The sequence below is a fragment of the Larimichthys crocea genome, chromosome X (assembly GCF_000972845.2).
Source record: "Larimichthys crocea isolate SSNF chromosome X, L_crocea_2.0, whole genome shotgun sequence".
Taxonomy (NCBI): domain Eukaryota; kingdom Metazoa; phylum Chordata; class Actinopteri; family Sciaenidae; genus Larimichthys; species Larimichthys crocea.
This window is the reverse complement of record NC_040020.1, coordinates 32,191,851-32,210,713: the sequence shown is the minus strand read 5'-3', so window position 1 is coordinate 32,210,713 and position 18,863 is coordinate 32,191,851. Positions and strand designations below refer to the sequence as shown.

At 38.1% G+C, this 18,863-nt stretch overlaps 1 protein-coding gene across 4 annotated transcripts in view; it reads right to left on the bottom strand.

Moving 5' to 3' along the window:
• Nucleotides 1-230: 230 nt before the first annotated feature.
• The window catches only part of myom2a (myomesin 2a), a 61,740-nt gene continuing 43,107 nt past the window's right edge, over nt 231-18,863 (bottom strand). For 3 of the 4 annotated variants that reach the window (XM_027283035.1, XM_027283036.1, XM_027283037.1), the window contains 22 exons: nt 14,699-14,873; nt 13,117-13,238; nt 12,384-12,571; nt 11,828-11,954; nt 11,021-11,199; nt 10,738-10,852; nt 10,224-10,383; nt 9,278-9,384; nt 9,142-9,186; nt 8,915-9,051; nt 8,328-8,472; nt 6,717-6,776; nt 5,905-5,972; nt 5,709-5,822; nt 5,010-5,097; nt 4,887-4,925; nt 4,646-4,751; nt 3,947-4,110; nt 3,783-3,819; nt 3,670-3,692; nt 2,701-2,756; nt 231-1,892 (listed from right to left, as the gene is read on the bottom strand). In XM_027283035.1, the coding sequence (XP_027138836.1) occupies nt 1,392-1,892; nt 2,701-2,756; nt 3,670-3,692; nt 3,783-3,819; nt 3,947-4,110; nt 4,646-4,751; nt 4,887-4,925; nt 5,010-5,097; nt 5,709-5,822; nt 5,905-5,972; nt 6,717-6,776; nt 8,328-8,472; nt 8,915-9,051; nt 9,142-9,186; nt 9,278-9,384; nt 10,224-10,383; nt 10,738-10,852; nt 11,021-11,199; nt 11,828-11,954; nt 12,384-12,571; nt 13,117-13,238; nt 14,699-14,873 (2,756 nt within the window). In that variant the 3' untranslated portion in view covers nt 231-1,391. Of the gene's footprint in view, nt 1,893-2,700; nt 2,757-3,669; nt 3,693-3,782; nt 3,820-3,946; nt 4,111-4,645; nt 4,752-4,886; nt 4,926-5,009; nt 5,098-5,708; nt 5,823-5,904; nt 5,973-6,716; nt 6,777-8,327; nt 8,473-8,914; nt 9,052-9,141; nt 9,187-9,277; nt 9,385-10,223; nt 10,384-10,737; nt 10,853-11,020; nt 11,200-11,827; nt 11,955-12,383; nt 12,572-13,116; nt 13,239-14,698; nt 14,874-17,303; nt 17,488-18,529; nt 18,658-18,863 lie in introns of all 4 variants that reach the window. The other variant, XM_027283038.1, reaches the window with a different exon arrangement.

Below are 18,863 nucleotides of genomic sequence, written 5' to 3'. Positions count from 1 at the left end.
AACGAATACCTGGTTGTACCTGCCCTATTGCTCATATACTGTAACACTCCCCGCCCACCTCAAGTCACCTGGGTTTCAGGAGCAGGAGCAGGTTTGTTTGGATGTCTAGCTGTCATGCAATCCATTTGAGCCTGGATACGACACAATATGTGCACATTTTTACTTTATTCATTCATGTTACCTCCTAACATATCTGGGATGAGGAGAGATTATTCACAAAGACAACAGAGGGAGGTTGATAAGTAAAGTTTATTGCCATCACAAAGCATTTGGGGGACACAGACAGACAGACAGACCTCTCCGGCATACAGACCAGGGCAGGAAGTGAATATTTCTTTATTCACAGGATCACTAACTTGCTTCATTAGGATCAACACATGATGAAAGCTACCTGGTACAAAAGGAGCTGTTGATGATGGATGAAAACTTAACCACCCCGGAGAAAAAACAAAAAATAATCTGGTATCTGGTGTTAATTTCGCGCCCAGAACCCCAGTTCTGCACCGGCTAACCCCAAGGTCATCCAGTTTAAAGGATAATTCTGGTTTATAACAACTTTGGTCTTATTTACATAGTTTTGGTCATATTTTTTAGTGGTTGCAATAACTTTGTACTTTAGATGCTAAAATCTGAGAACACGGTGACATCGCTCAGATCCTACTCGATCAGACAGGTTGTAAAACAAACCTAAACTGAACCACTTCATTTGGAGAGCACAGCTGAAATGTTGGTAATAATGCCTCATTGTACAGGAAACTTGTGATGTAGGTTTACGAGCCGACCCTTTGTGTTCTCTTCCAATAAGTTTGTCTGTTTGTTTAAAACCTCTGATCGTCTGAATGCTCGTTTGTCGGGATCTGTGCGCCGTCTTTCTTAGTGAGGTCACTGATGAAACTGGGTAAATATGAGCCAAGTTGTAATAAACACGAGTTATCCACAAAAAAAAATGTATACAGGCATTCCACTAACATGGCGTAGTGGAAGGTGCAGCTTTTAAAACATAGAACATCTACCCTGGTTTTTTATCTTTCTTGTTTTTTGTGCCTTTTTCCCACCTGTGTCACAAGCACGGTGATCAGTTGAATGATATGAAATAACTGAAAAGGACATCTACTGTATGTTAGCAGCCACTGTAAAAGTCCCTCTTTAATAGGTTTTATCCTGCAACTAGTTCTAAGACACTATAGAGAGAATTATGGTGAATGCTGTAACACAAAAAACCTTCAAACTGGTTAGAAGCTTGCTCTTTGTAAATGTGAAGTTCAGATAGTGGGACTTTTCACAGTGACTACATCTACATAAACTTTAAAGTAACAGCTCATGGTTTCACACTCATGCTATAAATCAGCTTTGCTAACAGCAAACTTTTCCCCCTCAGATGTCACCACCGTTTACTTCCTTGGTGGAGTCGGAGACTTCATGAATCTGGGTGGGGTGGGCGACTTCACGCCGCGAGATGGGGTTGGAGTTGGAGACTTTGGGGTTGGGGTTGGAGATTTGGGGACCGGGGTGGAAGCAGGGGTCTTTAAAGGAGCGGGGGTTGGGGCCTTGGAAGGAGCTGGGGATCTCGGTGGCACAGGTGTGGCTGCAGGTGTAGCTGCAGGTGTAGCAGCAGGCGTTTTGGGCTGTCCCAGTTTCGGCTCGGGGATCTTCTCACCGTGCTTGTAGACGCTGACGGTGATCTCGACGAACTCACCGCCGTACTTGTTCCGTACATTGATGCTGTACTTGCCAGAGTCGTCAGGAGTGACTTTGTTGATGACAAGGCTGGCGAACTTGCCACCGTCAAACGTGACCTTGGTGTGCTCGTTAGAGGCGACTTCCTGCTCATTCTTGAACCAGCTGACCTCAGGGGTCGGCTCGCCCCACACAGTGCAGGTCAGGCTCAGAGACTGCAGAAGGTTGAGAGTCAACTCATGTCAAAATGTATTCAAAATATAGGTTTGTGTACTGTAAACAAAACAGTTAAAGGGGAAGTTCAACATATTTTTAAAAATCTTCTAGTAGTCCAGGTGGAAATTAAAGGTGCTTTTCACTAAAGTATAAAACTTCACCCTGAGCATTTCCATAAATGTGTTGTGGTGGCCATGGTAGACATTTTATTTTTTACCATCTCCTGAACCAAACATAATAACACCGAAAAAATTATGCCTACTCCTATGTGTTGATGGTCAAGAATTATAATGATACAACTTATAAAATACAATAGAGTGATCACTGAATTCACCTGAACAGTTCAAGGTGTTGAATTTGGTATCATTGACCATCACTGGAAAGGAATATGTAAAAGTCTCCATATGAAAACTTTTTATAATTTCGCTGCTGTTTCACTTAATAAATGTGTTCCAGTCCTTTGAGCTGCATAAACAAAAATCTTTTCCTCTCTATTGTTTTGTACTGAGCTAAGGTTAGAAAATACATTTTATGTAAACTGATTTTAAAATATGTGATTAAAGCTGGAGGCTGAAAAGTGAACTCTTTCGTTCATATCTTCTCTTTACTCTTGTGAAAGACTCTTAAGTTTCATGAAAATAAGAACTTAGAGATTTTTGCATTTCTTTCCTTCCAGCACTTGCTTCACAGGAATGCTACAGTACAGCTCATTGACCAACTGCTGCTCGCTGTAATCATCATGTAATTTTCACATATAATTAAATAGTATTGATTTATATCATGATGTTTATTTCGTGCAATCCTCACCTTTTCTTCCATAATAGTAACCACATCAGGCAGACCACCGACCACTCTGCCACGGTCTGAGGAGAGACAACATGTGTGTTATTACATAACTTCAGTTAAGAATATCGCCGTTTTCATTGTGAAGTGATGTAAGACTGCATCTGTCACAGTGTAAACAAGTTTGAGATGTTCAGATGGAGAGAGAGGAGGAATGTGAAGTTGTCTTTGAATTTTCAGACTTGAAAGCAAATAAGTCGTCTGCAAGACTGCTCTGAAAATGTTAAGAATGCTGCAAGAGCTCACAAACTCGCTTGAGCGATCTTTAAAAACATCATCATAATGTAATTCAGCATTACCTCTAGACCCGGGGTTCCCAACCCGCGGACCGGGGTCCGGATCCGGACCGGATCGCCATATCATCCGGACCCGAGATTAATTGTAGAATTTTTTTTTTTTTTTTTTTTTGACAGGCGAGTCTATTTCATGCCGTAACATTACTTTTCCCTATCCAAGCACTGCACTGAGCAAGCATTGGAAGGTACCAACCAATCGTGTGAGAGTCATGCTACCCATGTGATTCTATCTAGCCAATGAAATCGCCACCTTGAATTCAGAGCGAGGTGCTACGAGTGAGTCTCTGTATGACGACAAAACTGGCCCGCCATCAATTATATCTGGCCCGCTAGATGACGTTGATTTATTTGAATATATATATATATATATATATTTAAATATATCTTTTAAGTTTAACACGCATTTTGTACAGTACTCCCTTAATTAATCAGGACGCAGAACACACGTGCGGTTCTCACTCAGCCAATCAGGACGCAGAACCCCCCCCCCCGCGCATGGTCATGGACCGCGATGGAATTGTCAGGAAAAAAATTGGCCCGCGTCCAAACTTAGTTGCCGAACCCTGCTCTAGACCATTGTATTTGTAAAAACTGTAAACAGCAACAGATTCAGTATAATAAATAATGATATACTCACTCTTCTCAGCAAATGCGGCTGCCCTGGAAGATAAAACAATGTCGTATGATTAATATAATTTGGATACAATTCAAAGACATGTTCACAAACTACTGTACGGTCAAATAACTTACTTAAGTCTTAGGTACTCCTCATAGGCATCAGTGTATGCTGCAAAAAGAGAAATAATGTCATGATAACTGACTTTAGTTTCCAAAAGTTTTACAGTAACTCAAAGTCAATAAAAGTGAGAAATAACAATAATAATAAAAAAAATGTTGATTTGAATGTTGTTTACCTTGTCCAGAGAGGTCAAAGGTCCTGGTGTGGGTCTTCACGCCGTCTGAGATCTCGATGGAGTAGTGACCCTTCTCCCTGTCAGATGGATCACAGATCTGCATCCAGGCCATCTCGGCTGTGCCGCCAATCCTCATCTTCTCAGAGGAGGCAATCTTACTCTCTCTGCAGGGTTTACATCACAGATCACAAGAGTCAGGCCTCAGTTCATACTGATGTCAGATAAATAATCAAACCTGACTGATGAGGGATTTTACCTTACTTAGAAAAATATGAATATAGAGAGCAGAGGACACTACAGATTCATTGTACCTTGTTAAAGACGTATTGAGAAATATGAATCTCAGTAAACAGCTTCATTAGGAAACATCACATTCCCTAAAAAACCCTCTAAAGAATAAATCTGATGGGGTAAAACACCTGCTCCAAAGGGACTGAGCGGTAAGTACATACATTTTTGGCCCAGTGTGACTGAATGTTAATTAACGGAAATACTGCAAATGTGTACTAAGAGAGTGCAGTACACAGAGTACTGTATGCACAGAACCGCACAGTGTGTGTGCCGTCATTACTGCAGCACACTATTGGCATGTTGGTCTAAATGATGTTGTTCCGTCTCAGGTTTAAAAGTAAATATTTGAATCCTGTTTATTTTAAATGTACTAAGTAGTGTCAAATAAAGCATCTCATTAAACCGTACTTGTGTTTCCAGACAGTCTTCATCTCCTCTGTGTAGTAGTTCATGTAGCACTGCAGCCTGATGCCCTCTGGAGTACACTGCAGCACCAGGTCAGAGGCAGATGCACCTGAAGGCAGCAAACACATGTGAACACACAATCAGAGCAACAGAAAATAAAGATGTTTTCTGTACAGTTAAAGCAGCTCCATGTGTGTCCCAACCAGCCATTCGCATGATGTACATGTCAGCTGATCAAACTCACCAGCGATTTGGGCGATGGCATTGATGATGTCTTCAAACACTGCAAAGAAAGAAAGACACAAAATCCATTAAATGAATGAAGTGAATGAAGTGACCAACATCTTTCTGAACAGTGAGAAAGTACCTTGGCCTGAAATGTCAAACACAGATGTGTCCTTTCCTCTGTCGTCACTGAGCACGGCCTTGAAAACACCCTGATCTTTTCTGGAGAACTGGAAAAACACGCATTAATTTATCAATATACATACATAACATGAACATTTCAGTATATTTTTAGACACATTCAAAAAAAGATAAGTATTAACCCTAAGTAAATATAAGTGCTCAGTGTTAAAGATAATATATAGAGACAACAGCTGACTGTTTAATCATGCATTTACAATTTTCTTACCGTAATTGATTTTTATTTTATTTTTACGAGCTGTAGTTATGTTGCAACAGTGACATAAGTTAACTCTTCATAGCTGATGTTTTTCTTGAATTTCAAGTGAACTGCTGAGTTGTAGCTTTAACCAAGACATTTACCACCCGAGGGCACAAAGAAACAAGTCCCTGCCAGTTCAAAACTGTGTTAAGTTTGAGAATTTTTTTTTTCATATTTTGAGAAAATTCTCCTTGACACCAGTGCAAGACTTCATCAAGTGACTCAACTTTTAACAGTTTTGATTAAATGCAGATCATACATTACATTGTGCACTAAATGTTAGCCCAGCACAGTTAGATTATTGCTTTTACCTTTAATTATTTACTTAATTAGCATTTTATAATGAATATTTGTGTGTAAGCAAATAAAAGCATGAAAGTCAACAAGCTCCATAGTTACCATAGGGATGGGAAGAGCGCAGGCTCCAGACATGACATTGGGAGGAGTTTCTGGAACAATCTCGTCGTCCTCTTTGTACCAACGGAAACTTGTCTCCTTCTTCACATTGGCCATCTGAAACACAAACACAAGGATTGTTTTACTGAGAGAAGAAGGAAGTCGTGTGATAAGGAAAAGCGAGTGATTGAAACATTACCTTGCAGGCGAGCATGACAGTGCAGTCCTCAGTGACAGTGAAATACAGATACTCAGAGAAATGTGGACCTAAAATCACACAGTGGAATCACATAAATTAGGATATAATCAGAACAATGAATTAAATTAAATATAAAATCAGTCAAAGCAGAAGCAGTATATCTACATAAATTATGAGATGTTTCCAGCAGGACACTAAAGCATTTATATCGATCGATGGTTTCTTCAAAGTCAGGAGTGATTTCATTGACATAAAACTTTATTTTACTTCACAGTTGCCGGTCTATGTGGACCAGAAACTTCTGCGTCTGAGGTAAAATTGTAGTTTTTGTCAATGATGTCTGGTGGCTTTGGTGAGAGTGATATATCTGCTTCAGTTTCCTGTAAGAAAGGGCTCACTGACGGCAATGTAAAGCTGTAAAATTGTTCTATATATAGTGTACACTTTTTTTAGGTTTGGGTAAAAAAAACAATTTCCGGCTGCCCCCTTCTACTACAATGACTAAGGTTAAGTGCCTCATACAACCACACTCAACCATGTTTCAAATAATCCAAACAAAATGATAATATTCAAAAGGTTAACAAATCCGTAAAATGTTCCTGCAACCAAACCACTTGTCTCTTTGCCTGTTGCTTCATTCATCAACAAACAAACTAATTAGATTGCAAAATACTGTAACCTCTTTAGAGGAAATTACACTCTTAGAGAGACAATTAGCTCTGGCCAGCAGTGTGTGCTTACTAGTGTGTTTACTACATAATGACAGTTGTGCCTCGGTGGAGGGTTGAATAGATCATTATGCATGTTGGTACCTTGCTTCCTGATGTGCTCTTTCCTCTGAAACTCGGCCTCCCTTAGAGCAACTTTGAAGACTGAAACAGAAAAAGACGATTAATAAAAACACACATTAGAAGAAAACTGAAAACAACTGACACAGTGTTTTGGTTTTTGCAACTATGGATCATTCCAAGGATTTTAGTTCTGTTTCTGTTTTTTTTTTTTTTAAACTTTTCTCAGATTGAAAAACCTCCAAATAACCATCAGCTTATTTGCATAATGGTTTATTTAGTTCTCTTCATGATACGACCTCGACTGCAGCATTTTATTGGCTAACAATAAACAAACAATAAAGTAAAACAATTAAAAACGCATCATTAAATTTCTGAAAATTTTAATGTTCTAGACCAGTGATTCTGTAGGCGGGGCTCCCTCTAGTGCTACGCTAAAGAATCACTGAAATAAATATAAATAAAATAAAAATCCTTTAAAACATGAAATACTATCAAACATATTAGAATAGCTGAAAATACATTATCAGCCGATGCCAAGAAAATGAAAGAGATACAAATTAAGTTAAGACTTTTAAAAAGTTTGCAAGTAGCAGTACAGCGTTTGAATTATTCACGGTAGCTCTTAAAGCCAAGAGGTGGAGACGTTTTGAGAAATGAATGCATGAAACCATCGCATCTCAAACGACATCTTACAGTCAAACACAGGGCACTTAATGACAAACCAGTGGAATCTTTTTTACGAAAATGTGATTTTTGGATGAAGCAGTACAGTGCTTTCTGACAAGGCCAAGGCTGTCTCCTTCCTTTTGCAACCACCTATCTGTGCGAGAAAGGCTTCTCTTGGATTGTTGTCATAAAAACAAAGTACAGAAGCAGGGTGGATGCTGAGCCAAACCTGAGACTGAAGCTGACCTCCACTGATCCAGACATTGCAGGACTGTGTTCACAGAGGCATGCACACCCATCACATTAAGCTCATGTAAGTTGTCATCAGTAGTCTGTGTATGTTTAATTACAGCTGTTACACTTAATTCTCTTCCTCACTTTTGTTTTATTTTATATTTATTGTTCTTCGTCTGTGTTTGTGTGTGTGTTTCTGTTTCAGAATGCAGCCATACAGCAGTGTGTGAAGTTGAGACAGCATAAACTGTTACTTGCAGCAATGCATATAGCCTGTTTAATTTTACAGTGTACAATGTACTGTTTGAAGTACAGTACATTTTTTACTTAACATTTAAGTACAGTACAGTTTTATTTAATCTTTAAGAACAGTTTTTTGTTTTGTTGTTTTACATTTATTTAAGTACAATGTTTATTTAACTTTTATGTGCAATACATTTTGATTGAATCATTATTTAAGTACAGTTTTTTAAATTTTCCTATGTTTAAGCACAGTCTTACTGTTCAAACGGTGTAAAATGTTACAATGACTGACAATATTAGATATATTTCTTTAGGAATAAAACCTCTGCCTTGTTTTTGATGAATACTTACAGTAGGCCTACTATGCTACTGTATAGTGTTGGTCATTATGGTGGTACTTGGAGAGCAAAGTATTTTTTGAGGTGGTACTTGGTGTAAATCTAATCTAATGACATCTAATGACAGTAAACTGAGGGAGAAGAAACCCACCATCTCCCACCAGGACCAGGGAGCTCTGGGTTTTGGCCCTGCCGTCGTTGATCTGGACAGTGTAAGTGCCCTCATTGGCTCTGGTGAAAGTATCCACCGTCATCTGGATGATACCTGTGGCCACATCATGGCTGATCTTGTGTCCCTGAGAGGAAAACAAAGAAAAGATTTACAACAAGATCATATTCAAATTTAAGTGTTATCTTTTTTTTTTTTTTTTTTAATTTTATTTTTATCTCACTTAGATCTTTACTGTGCATAAGAAACTACTGAAATTATATATTAAAGACCCAATGTACATATATATTCACATATTTACCTGAAAAACATTGACTTAATGATAAATAATATGCATGTTGGGTATTGTAGTCTGACAACATCAGAGTTCACCAAACAAGTCAAAGAGAGATGGGAAATAAAAAGGAGACAGAGCAGGAAATGTTGCCAAAATTGAATTTCCAATCGTGGCTTTGTAATGTTGCTGCTGCATTAGACTGCATTTGATCGTTTATGTGTATTTAATAAAGACTGTATGATTCAATTTTAATTTTGAAACTTATAGTCAATATGAATGTGAAAGATGTTACCTCCCCACTGGTGACCTCCTTGTCGTTAACGATAAACCTGTAGGATACAGACGATGACAGTTTGACGGCCTGCACCCAGAAACGCACGTGACCCTTCTCCAAAACCTCATAGTTCAGACCGTGCTTCAGAGGAACGACTGCACAGAGACAAAGGACACACAAATATTAGATCCTTAGTAAATATTTTAACTGACACAGAAGATTTGCTGCTAATGCATGATACTCACTTGGATGTCTGATGGCATAGCTGAGCTCCAGCATAGTATTCAGGGCTGCAGAACAGAAGAAAACAAATATGAGAAACAAAGACTAACAAGGAGGACTAAAAATACTTACAGTGGTTATATCTGTTATGTGACCCACCGTCCTCAGTCAGAGTGTGACTGCCAGAAACTCCATCTGTGTCGGTGACAACCACAGAGTATCTGCCCAGATCATCTTTATCAGGGTTGGTGAAAGTGAGTCTGGAGCTGAGAAATAAACACAGAAACTGTGAAATATCTGTAAAGTAAAAACAATTAGAGCCACCACCTCGAAAGGAATAAAATTACTTAGGTAACCATAAAAATCAACACTGATTACAGGTCAAACAGGGAGAGTGTTCAGTTAGTACTAAAATTACTAGTAAAATTACTACTAGAATTCAGGTTCATTGACACTAATCTTATTTATTTATTTCATTCAGTATCATTCTTTAACTTTTTGTGATTGTTGTTTCATTTTCTGTCGGTAACACTTTTCTATGCACTATAAATTTATAATCAAAGATAATGTTTTTTTGTCTTTTTTTTTTTTTTACAAATATATAATTCTAGATGATCTCTCTCACGTGGCGAGTGTTATATATTTAAATTGTTAAAAGCACAGTAAAAAAAAGAAGAAATTCTTAAAAAATCCTTAGGACCTACAAAATAAAGACGCACCCATTTTTGCTATAGTATATAAAAAACTTGGCTATTAAGCTTTTATTCAGTTCCTGTAATTTTACCTGAATTAATGAATTTTTCATAAATGTCCACAATAAATCACCTTGTAATGTTGTAGCTGGATCTAAAATTTATTATTCTGGTTTTTAACCTATGACCTCTTACGTTTGTTTGTGAACTCAATCACCATCCATGCTATTGCTCTGAGTTACGTGAGAACAGGCTGACAAAGCCCCGAGGGGGAAACACACTGTTTATTTTTCTGAGTGTCTCTATAGACTATTCAAAGATTATCATTCCTTCCGTGATCAAAGAAGCAGGCAAATTAACCCTAAGCACTACCTGAAGCCTCTTCAATATGTTGACGATTGCAGCGAGCTTACGTTCTGCCCTTTGTGGTGATGGCCACTCTGGGGCAGTCACCGATCTGTTTGTAGTTCTTTGACCACACAAACTTGGAGGTATCACAGATCTCACAGGCCTCCAGAGACAGGAAGACATCTCCGGTTTCCTCATCTACGCCAGCCACAATCTCCTTGGTGCCTATGAAGATGAATAACCACTTTAAATGTTTCTTAAATATTACATTCAGCAAGAACATATAATAAGGTAACATGGCTTTTCTTTTCACCTCTATTACTGGAACCATAATACAGATTTTCATATTATTTACTGAGAAATACAGTATATGCAAACCAAGTTGCTGTATAAATAGCACTGCACATGCAAATCAACGATTGCAAAGACTTGTGACAAAGTCATTTTATAATTTTCACGAAATATTCTTGTGAAAATTATGATAATTATTGAGTTCAAAACTGGTAATCTAAAATTTTCTGTTTTCTTTTCTCTTTCCTGTTACTTTGTGTTTAAGATAGCTGTGTTAAGCTGTGTTACCTGGAAGAGCTTTGGCACAGACCGGCTCAGACAACTGTGAGGGTTTTCCAACGCCACTTGCATTGACAGCACGGACTTTGAACACATAAGTTTCACCTTCCTCCAGACCAGTCACCTGCGGGTAACCATGGAAACATCTTAGTGTGACATGACAAAGTTTCTAATAAAAACTAATAAATAAATGGTAAATCTTTATGTCAAGTCTTTATTTCACAGTCTACTGATGTGAATGGGTCCTTATGACCAAGCAGTTGAATTTCTAGTTGGACAGTTGGTCTCCTACCTGCAGGTAACGGTGGCTCACAGCTTCCTGATTCAGAGTAACAAAGTCTGATGAGCCCTTCTTGGCCATTTCCACCAAATATCCAGTGACTGCACTTGCTCCGGTGTAAACTGGAGCCTTCCACAGGATCACCAGGGAGTGACTTCTGATCTCACTGAAGCTCAGGTCGTAGGCTGGGCCTGGAGGTAAGATGAAAAGAAAAATACAAAACATAAGCAGGACCAAAGAGTAGTCTCAAAGTTCTGGCTGCATGTTGGGATCAGTGACAGGTTAGTCATGTAATGTTTAGCTTGTCCTGACATTAGTTAAGGGTTGATACATTTCTATAATTCTTGGGTTTTAGAAAAAATCAAGAAAATGTTGAAGAACAAAAAACTTAAAATTGAAAATTGACATTTCAGAGATATTCACTGGCTCTACCTGTGTTTTGTGACAACATTTTGTGAAAGTCTCTTAAATCATCAGCACCAATAAATTGCAAATACTCTAGTCAATAAACCAGTGATTTAAGCTGCTATGGGACCATTAAACCTTACTTATTGCAGATTTAACAACCTAAACAAGTTTTGGGGGAATCAGATTGACTTGAATGCCAAAAAAAGCAATATCATGTCTGATAAACAAAAGAATCTAAAAGACACTTCTTTTTGTCAAAGTCTCACTCGTACAGACTTAAAAAAAAGGGAAGCAGCATCTCACAGCCTTATCTGGCATCCTAAAAGATCACATCCTTCCTCAAGTTCACACTGTTCAGGGTGGAAAGCTGTCAGTATGGTTTTATTTGAGAAGCAGTTTTGGTTCTCTTACCTGGCTCATTGAAGGTCCAGGCTTCACATTTCATTGGGTCGCTGGGAGCTGAGGGCACGCCGACACCGGCCATGTTAGCGGCCTGGATCTTGAACTCGTAGAAGGTTCCCTCAGTTAGATTATCAACCTGAAGATACACAGAGAGAGGTGTGGCATGATTATTAAATTCAATGAATAACTGGTCAGCTACTCTGTATCTAAAGGTCTGTGATGGATGCTTCTTCATCTCTGTTGAGTTTTGTCTCTGAGTACTACACTCGACTACATGAAAACCCACTTATGGTCAGTTTAAAGTTTTAAATATGAAGTTAAAAGTTTCCAAAACAGGGGTGTCGTTTAGCTCAGTTGGTATAGACCATCCGCCCCATGTAGGAAGGCTCAGTCCTTGCCGCAGCGGCCCAGGGTTCGAATCTGACCTGCGGGCATTTGCTGCATGTTATTCCCCATCTTTCTCTCCTCACATTTCCTATCCTGTCAGTTGTCTTTATACTATAAAGCTTTAAAAAGCCAAAAAATATCTTTAAAAAAAGTTTCTAAAACAAACTATGCCACTCACAGTGCAGATCCTCTCAGTGACGGCCGCCAGGTTGACCTCCTTCCACACCAAAGTGTCGGCATTTCGCTTGTCGATGTAATAAGCGTTGACCTTAGAGCCACCACAGTGTTTAGGACTCTTCCAGGCCAAAGTCATGGAGGAGCCGTCACAGCTCAGCATGGTGATGCCAAAGGGAGCGCTGGGAGTTGCTGAACCACAATATTTAATGTTTAATATGCATACATCTGTGTTTGATTAATTCAATCAGCTGTGAGCAAACTAATTGACCTCAACACCACAGTGACATTTCAAAAACACATCCAAGGATTTTAGCACCTAAGTTGAAAAACTGTGCAGTAGTTCAAGATGATTTAAGTGTTTTTGTGTTCTTTATGACTCCTGCTGTGCACGGTGACACTGAACATATGCAGATCTGTGATTAAAAACATAATGCAAAGTGAAAGTGGACAAAGTGAGTAAGTGGGAGAAAACTAAAACTATTTCATACATACCATATTCAAACCCTTTGCCTGCACAGAATAATGAAATGAGCCACACTGAACATCAAACTGAACATTCATCATGTTTCTGACACTTTTTTTTTCAGTTTTGAAACTATTTTAATTTGCATATAACATTTTGTATAGAACCTACCGGCTTTATTAGAATAATAAAATAAAAAAAATCTTTTTTTTTTTGCTCGAGGGATATATAAACAGTGTTGGTCACATTGTAAATGTCATGTTGCTCTCACCGAGGGCTGGCTCCACAGCAATTGGAGAGGACTCCTGAGACTCGTCACTGAGGCCAAAGACGTTGACAGCTTGGACACGAAACACGTAGCTCTCCCCAGGAATCAGGCCATGGACCACAAACCTGACACACAGACACAGACACACATTTTATTTTCATAAAATATATAAAGTTATTGCCATTATCCAGATTTGTAATCTTTGTAGCCTAACACTACTGACTAAAGCCTCTTCGTGATTTTACCTTACTATGCATATACTGGAATTTTCTATTCTTAGGCTACATGAGGTCACATGTGGGCCTTGAGGTCCTCAGAAGTATTAATTGTTTGGCTTTAACTGGGAACAGTAGGTGCCAGTCCATCTCAACACTGTGGTGGCCAGGGTCGAAGAGACCTATTAATGCCTTTCTAGTCATAATAGATAGCTTACTGTTGACGTTTCAATTGACGCGAACAGACATCTGTGTCTCCACACTAAGAATATGCTGACAATAACAGCTTTCTTGGTAAAAAAAATTCTCTTTGTCTTATTTGGGGCATATAGTATTTGGGGTTTAAAGTCTATCCACCAGTAGGAGCTCGGGCGAATGTGAGACCGACTCAGGCACTTCTGATATACTTTGAGGGTGTCTCTAATTCTCCTTGGCCAAGTGTCAATAAATATTACAACATAAGACATCAGAGGCTCCTGAACACTTTCTTCCCTCCTGACCTCACCATTGACCATTGAATTCAGCAATTTCTACACAACATATACTATTTCTATGTAAATATTGTTATTTTAAGGCATAATATATATTTATAGGTGAGTCATACAGATCATCTTTGTCCCAGATTAGCACCACACCAATCTGGAAACCTGTCAGCTGTCATCTGATGATGATTTAGCCTCTGGGGGCAAAGTTCTGCGCAAATGTTTCTGAGCTTCCGATGTAGCCAGCAGATTTTCAGAAAATTGATAACAGATATCTGGGCCAAGACTTCCTCTGCAGTCAGAATAGCATCTTGATACATGATAATGACAAGAAAGACATCTTTCTGCTCATCTCTTTAAACAGATTTCTGCATATGAATGCAGAAAGCTAAATCGTTGTCAGATGATAGCTGGCAGGTTCCAAGATGCAGACTCTTTTTCTCTCCACATGGACTGTTGCAACCAAACCCACTCAAATGTGATTGGTGAAACTACAAGTGAAAACCAGAGTACTTCTGATAGAAAAAATCTTGGTCTCTTGCCTAGAGATTATGCAGCATTGAGGAAAATATATTTACAGGTGGAATTTCTCTAAAAATTGATGATGAAGGAGGTTTTAGCCTGTGCCACACTTCAGGAGGACCTACTTGTATTTAATTAATTAAATTATCAATATTCAATTTAATATTATTAATAATATAACATTTTGTTTAGCCAATGGATGGATGTAAAATTTTTATCAAGCTGGATGTGTATGGGGCTTTTCCCCTATCTTCATTCAAGACTGTGGTCTTTCAGCGTTGTATACATTAACTGTCCTTTTATTACAAAAGTCATAAAGACAGTAAAGGTAGTACATATAATAAAGCCTTTGAACAATCACTGTACCTGTTGTGTTTGAAGGGCTTGTTATTACAGGGGAACCAATCCTTTGCTCCAACAACGCGGCCGTCGATGTAGTATCCCATGAGGTTTTTCAGAACTTTGGGAGCATCCCACTGCACAAATACAGACGTCTTGGTGTTTCTGGAGGCAACAACCTGACCCGGAGCAGAGGGGACACCTGGGAAAATAAGTAATTATTACACATTAGTAATGATATCTTTATTAACAATTAATATTAATGGTTCTAGAGGTATGTATTTTACCTTCAGTTTATGTGATTAAAGCAAAATTATGTAACTTTTTTACCCTAAAATAACTATGTCACTGATTTTGGAGAAAGACAGACAGAAAGCTTTACTTGCCAAAGTAAGTTCACAGTTAAGGCTCAAAGGACCAGGAAGTGTTTTTATTTACAACGAGTAGCAATGAGTTTCGGACTGCTGAAATTCAGGCAACTGGTTGTCAGTATTGTGCCAGAAGCAGACAAGGTGGCAATGTAACTGGGCTCAGTAGCCCCTGCGAACATGGCAAGACCCAAGAAGACAACTTAGGAAGCTAAAAAGAAAAAAAGGAGAGAGTGACAGAGGAAGAAGCCCCCAGACAAGAGTAAATCTGGGACTGACTTTAGTTGTTGGAGAGAGCTTCATGAAATAAAAGGCTGAGGGACAGACGCCAAGATGCGCTTCCTGCTGTTGGACTAGTAAATAATATTAGCTGGCTACTCTGTCTGTTGTTGCACTTGCTTGGTTGTTATCAAAGTTGTTGGCTTTCTAGTCTTTGATCATAAGTGATGTAATCATATCAAATACATGTGTACAACTGTCCATTTTTCCATTCATTTATATATGAAAACTGCGGTGCCAAACTGCAAATTTACAAAATCTTACATAATGTTGCTTTAAGAGTTTAATTTAGAAACAAAACAACACTTTTCACTTTTTAATGAGTCAACATCTAAAGTGAAGGGATGAAGTAAAAAAAAAAAGAAAAAAGAGAGAGAGACAAAGGAAGCTTCATTTACCACATGAGGATGTTTCAGACCGGTGATCAGATCAGCTGTCAATCACAGGAATTCATTACCTGACTTTTTTAAACATTCTGCACTTCTGGATATGTACCGACTGATCTGATTTGCACATACTGTGCTGTAGATTACAAAATGACCACTTGCAAAGCATGCAAAGGTGTGTCCTTTTGGTGTTTACAATGAAAGCTGATCTCTATCATTGTACATTAGGTGAACAAACAAAGTGAATATTGGTTTGTGAAACTTGTTTGGGGTCTGTGTTGGAATAACAAAACAGCAATGTGAAGTTAGATTGAAGGGAAGCAATTGAGATTAGGAAGTTTTGTTTGGTGTTTGTTTTGACACTTTTGAAAAATGTAGAAATCCAAATATGTACATTATATGCACTACTACTACCACCAACCATATCACAAGGAAGCGTACGTCTACTCATGGAGCTGTAACATATATCCAAAACTTGGCAACTCACACCAAAATAATCTAGATGGACAAAATTACAGGTAAGTGGAAAAATGTGTCAGTATGTATTTTTGATTTGGTGGTGAGCTGTCCCTTTAAATAGGCCACAATACAAAAAAAACTCTATATAAACTGTATTTTTCCAATGTGCTGCTCATCATGCATGTTTAAATCACATAGTGGAAGAGTAAACTGCGTGATGTTACAGCAGTGTAAAACAGTGCAGGAGTTTTCATTAAACTGTACATACCAACTGGCAGCTCAGTACCTGGAACATACAGTGATTTACTTTTAAACAAAAGATCAATTTCAGCATTTCATGTGTTTATATGTTTGCAGATATGTATGTATGTATTTCATAAATGTGTGCTAAAACTCTTGCAGAGTTGAAATACAAAAAGAACTGTGGGGCAGAGACTGAATATTTGAGACATTGGAAAGTGGCAAATGTAAAGATACAGTCTGCAATTTTACACTCAAAAAGCAACCAAAAAACATTTCTTCCCAGATTTTATAGTTAACAAAAAGCAACCAAAAAACATTTCTTCCCAGATTTTATAGTTAACTATAACACAATGTATTAGAAACCATGTAGTGTAGAGAACGTTTTATTATTATTATTTTATTTTTTTTTAGTTCCAGTACTTGTAGCCAGTACTTTTCACTTACATTACTTCATAACTATTAATATATTATTACATTATTACATTTTCTATTCTCATTCCTACCCTTTTAAGCTATTTTTAATTGAAGATTATATTGTAGAAGCTTACAGAAATACATTTCACTATGATTGTACTTGTATGATTATATGTGAAATATATTTAATTAAAAGACATTGTAGAAAAGGTTGTTGTTTGTTGTTAAATTTAAAAAAATCTTCTTTTCATTTTTCATTAGTATTGATGAACTAAAAAAATATCATTACTCAAGACCCTTTAAGGCCTTTATCCATACTGCTTTTGACCATCATCAATGTTCGGGAGGTGCAAGAAATAATGTGGGTAAACAATTAGGGAGTGTACTATTAGAGATATTGAATTTGATTTAATATGTAGCCATGTGTGCAAATGCTTGTATGTATATTTGTGCTGTATATGTGACACTGATTCCAGCCCTTACCATCCTCATCGACCTTTTGGATGGGCTCAGAGGGCGCAGAGGCCTCACTGGAACCGTACATGTTGACTGAATACACTCGGAACTGGTACTTTTGCCCGTCTTGCAAATCAAAAACCGGGTAACGAGGGGAGTGCAATTTGACTGCCGTGTTGATCCTCTGCCATGCTCCAGTGCCTGCTAAGCACTATGAGAGAGTCGGGGAGGGGGTATATGAGAAGGTACAGCCATCTGCGATACAACCTCTTCGATATAGCACAAACATAATGAGGAGCTTTCAGGGTACAGATCACATGGTTTTTGCATAGCTGGGGCTCAGTTTATTTTTCAATTGGCTAAAGGCAGAATGAAGAAAATCACTGATGTAAATCTGAAATACCAAAGTATAAAAGGTGTGATCACCATTACTCTTTAAGAGTCACACAAATAGGGCGATTAATCTGCAATATTTGTTTTTATTTAGCAAGAGTTATGACAAGGATATATAAATAGGAAAGATGAAAAAAGAAAAAGACAAAAGGCAAAAGACAAGGGTGAATTTTTAACAGTTAATTTCTCTCAGAAATGTTATTATCACAATTGAAAAACAAATATAACAAAAATCCAATTAGCCAATGAGAAAAAAAAGGGTTAAACTATAAACTGCATAAAAATGTTTGCATCTGCCTACAGTTACGCAGATACTAATATCTGAGTATCACCAATACTGAGTGGTAACATTGATCTACATTATTACTTACATTTCTAGCATCTGGATTAACTGAAAGTTATTTATGTGACCTTCATTTATGGCCACATTTTGACTGAACAACTGGAGCCCCAACAAAACATGTGATTCATGGTGAGCTTCATAACTCTGTCATGTTTATGTGAATAAAGTATTACAGAAAAAAAAACCACATGTAACCTCTTAAACACTGATGGACTCAGCAGTAAATCCATCTTAACATACTCCTGTTCAAAGCCACAGAACATTTCTAATGGAGATCTCAATAGGTTCAATATATCAGGATGAATTCTGGAAAAAAATGTGTGGAAAGTTGTGCTTGCAGCATTTTAAACAAGAAGAGCTGCATGTGCTGCTGTTATGTAGTTTTGGACAAACTTAAAGGGTACACTGGAAGGAAAAATCCTGAGTTTAAGAGGTTAATGTCTTCTTTATCTTTTCACTACAGCACGTAACAGTGGGCTTGATGGAAATGGATGGCCAACAGTGAAGCGACACACACCTTCTCGATGACGTACCACAGCGGAGCTCGTCCGCGGGGGCTGGGAGGCTTCCAGCTCAGCACGACATATGATTTGCAAATCTCTGATGCGTGCACGTCGATGGGCTCCCCTGGGATAGTTACGTAGCCTAGATTGGGAGTGAACAGTGTTGAGGCCTAAGTAAATACAACGGCACCTATTGCAGAAGTCCCACATTATGTGTGTGTGTGTTTTTTGATTGTTTTTAATTATGTATTCAATAATATTATATTAATAAATGTGGTTTTGTTAGAGGGGTTAAAACTGAATGAATCTAAAGAGTACATTGCTGATTTTTAGACAGCAGCATCTTTT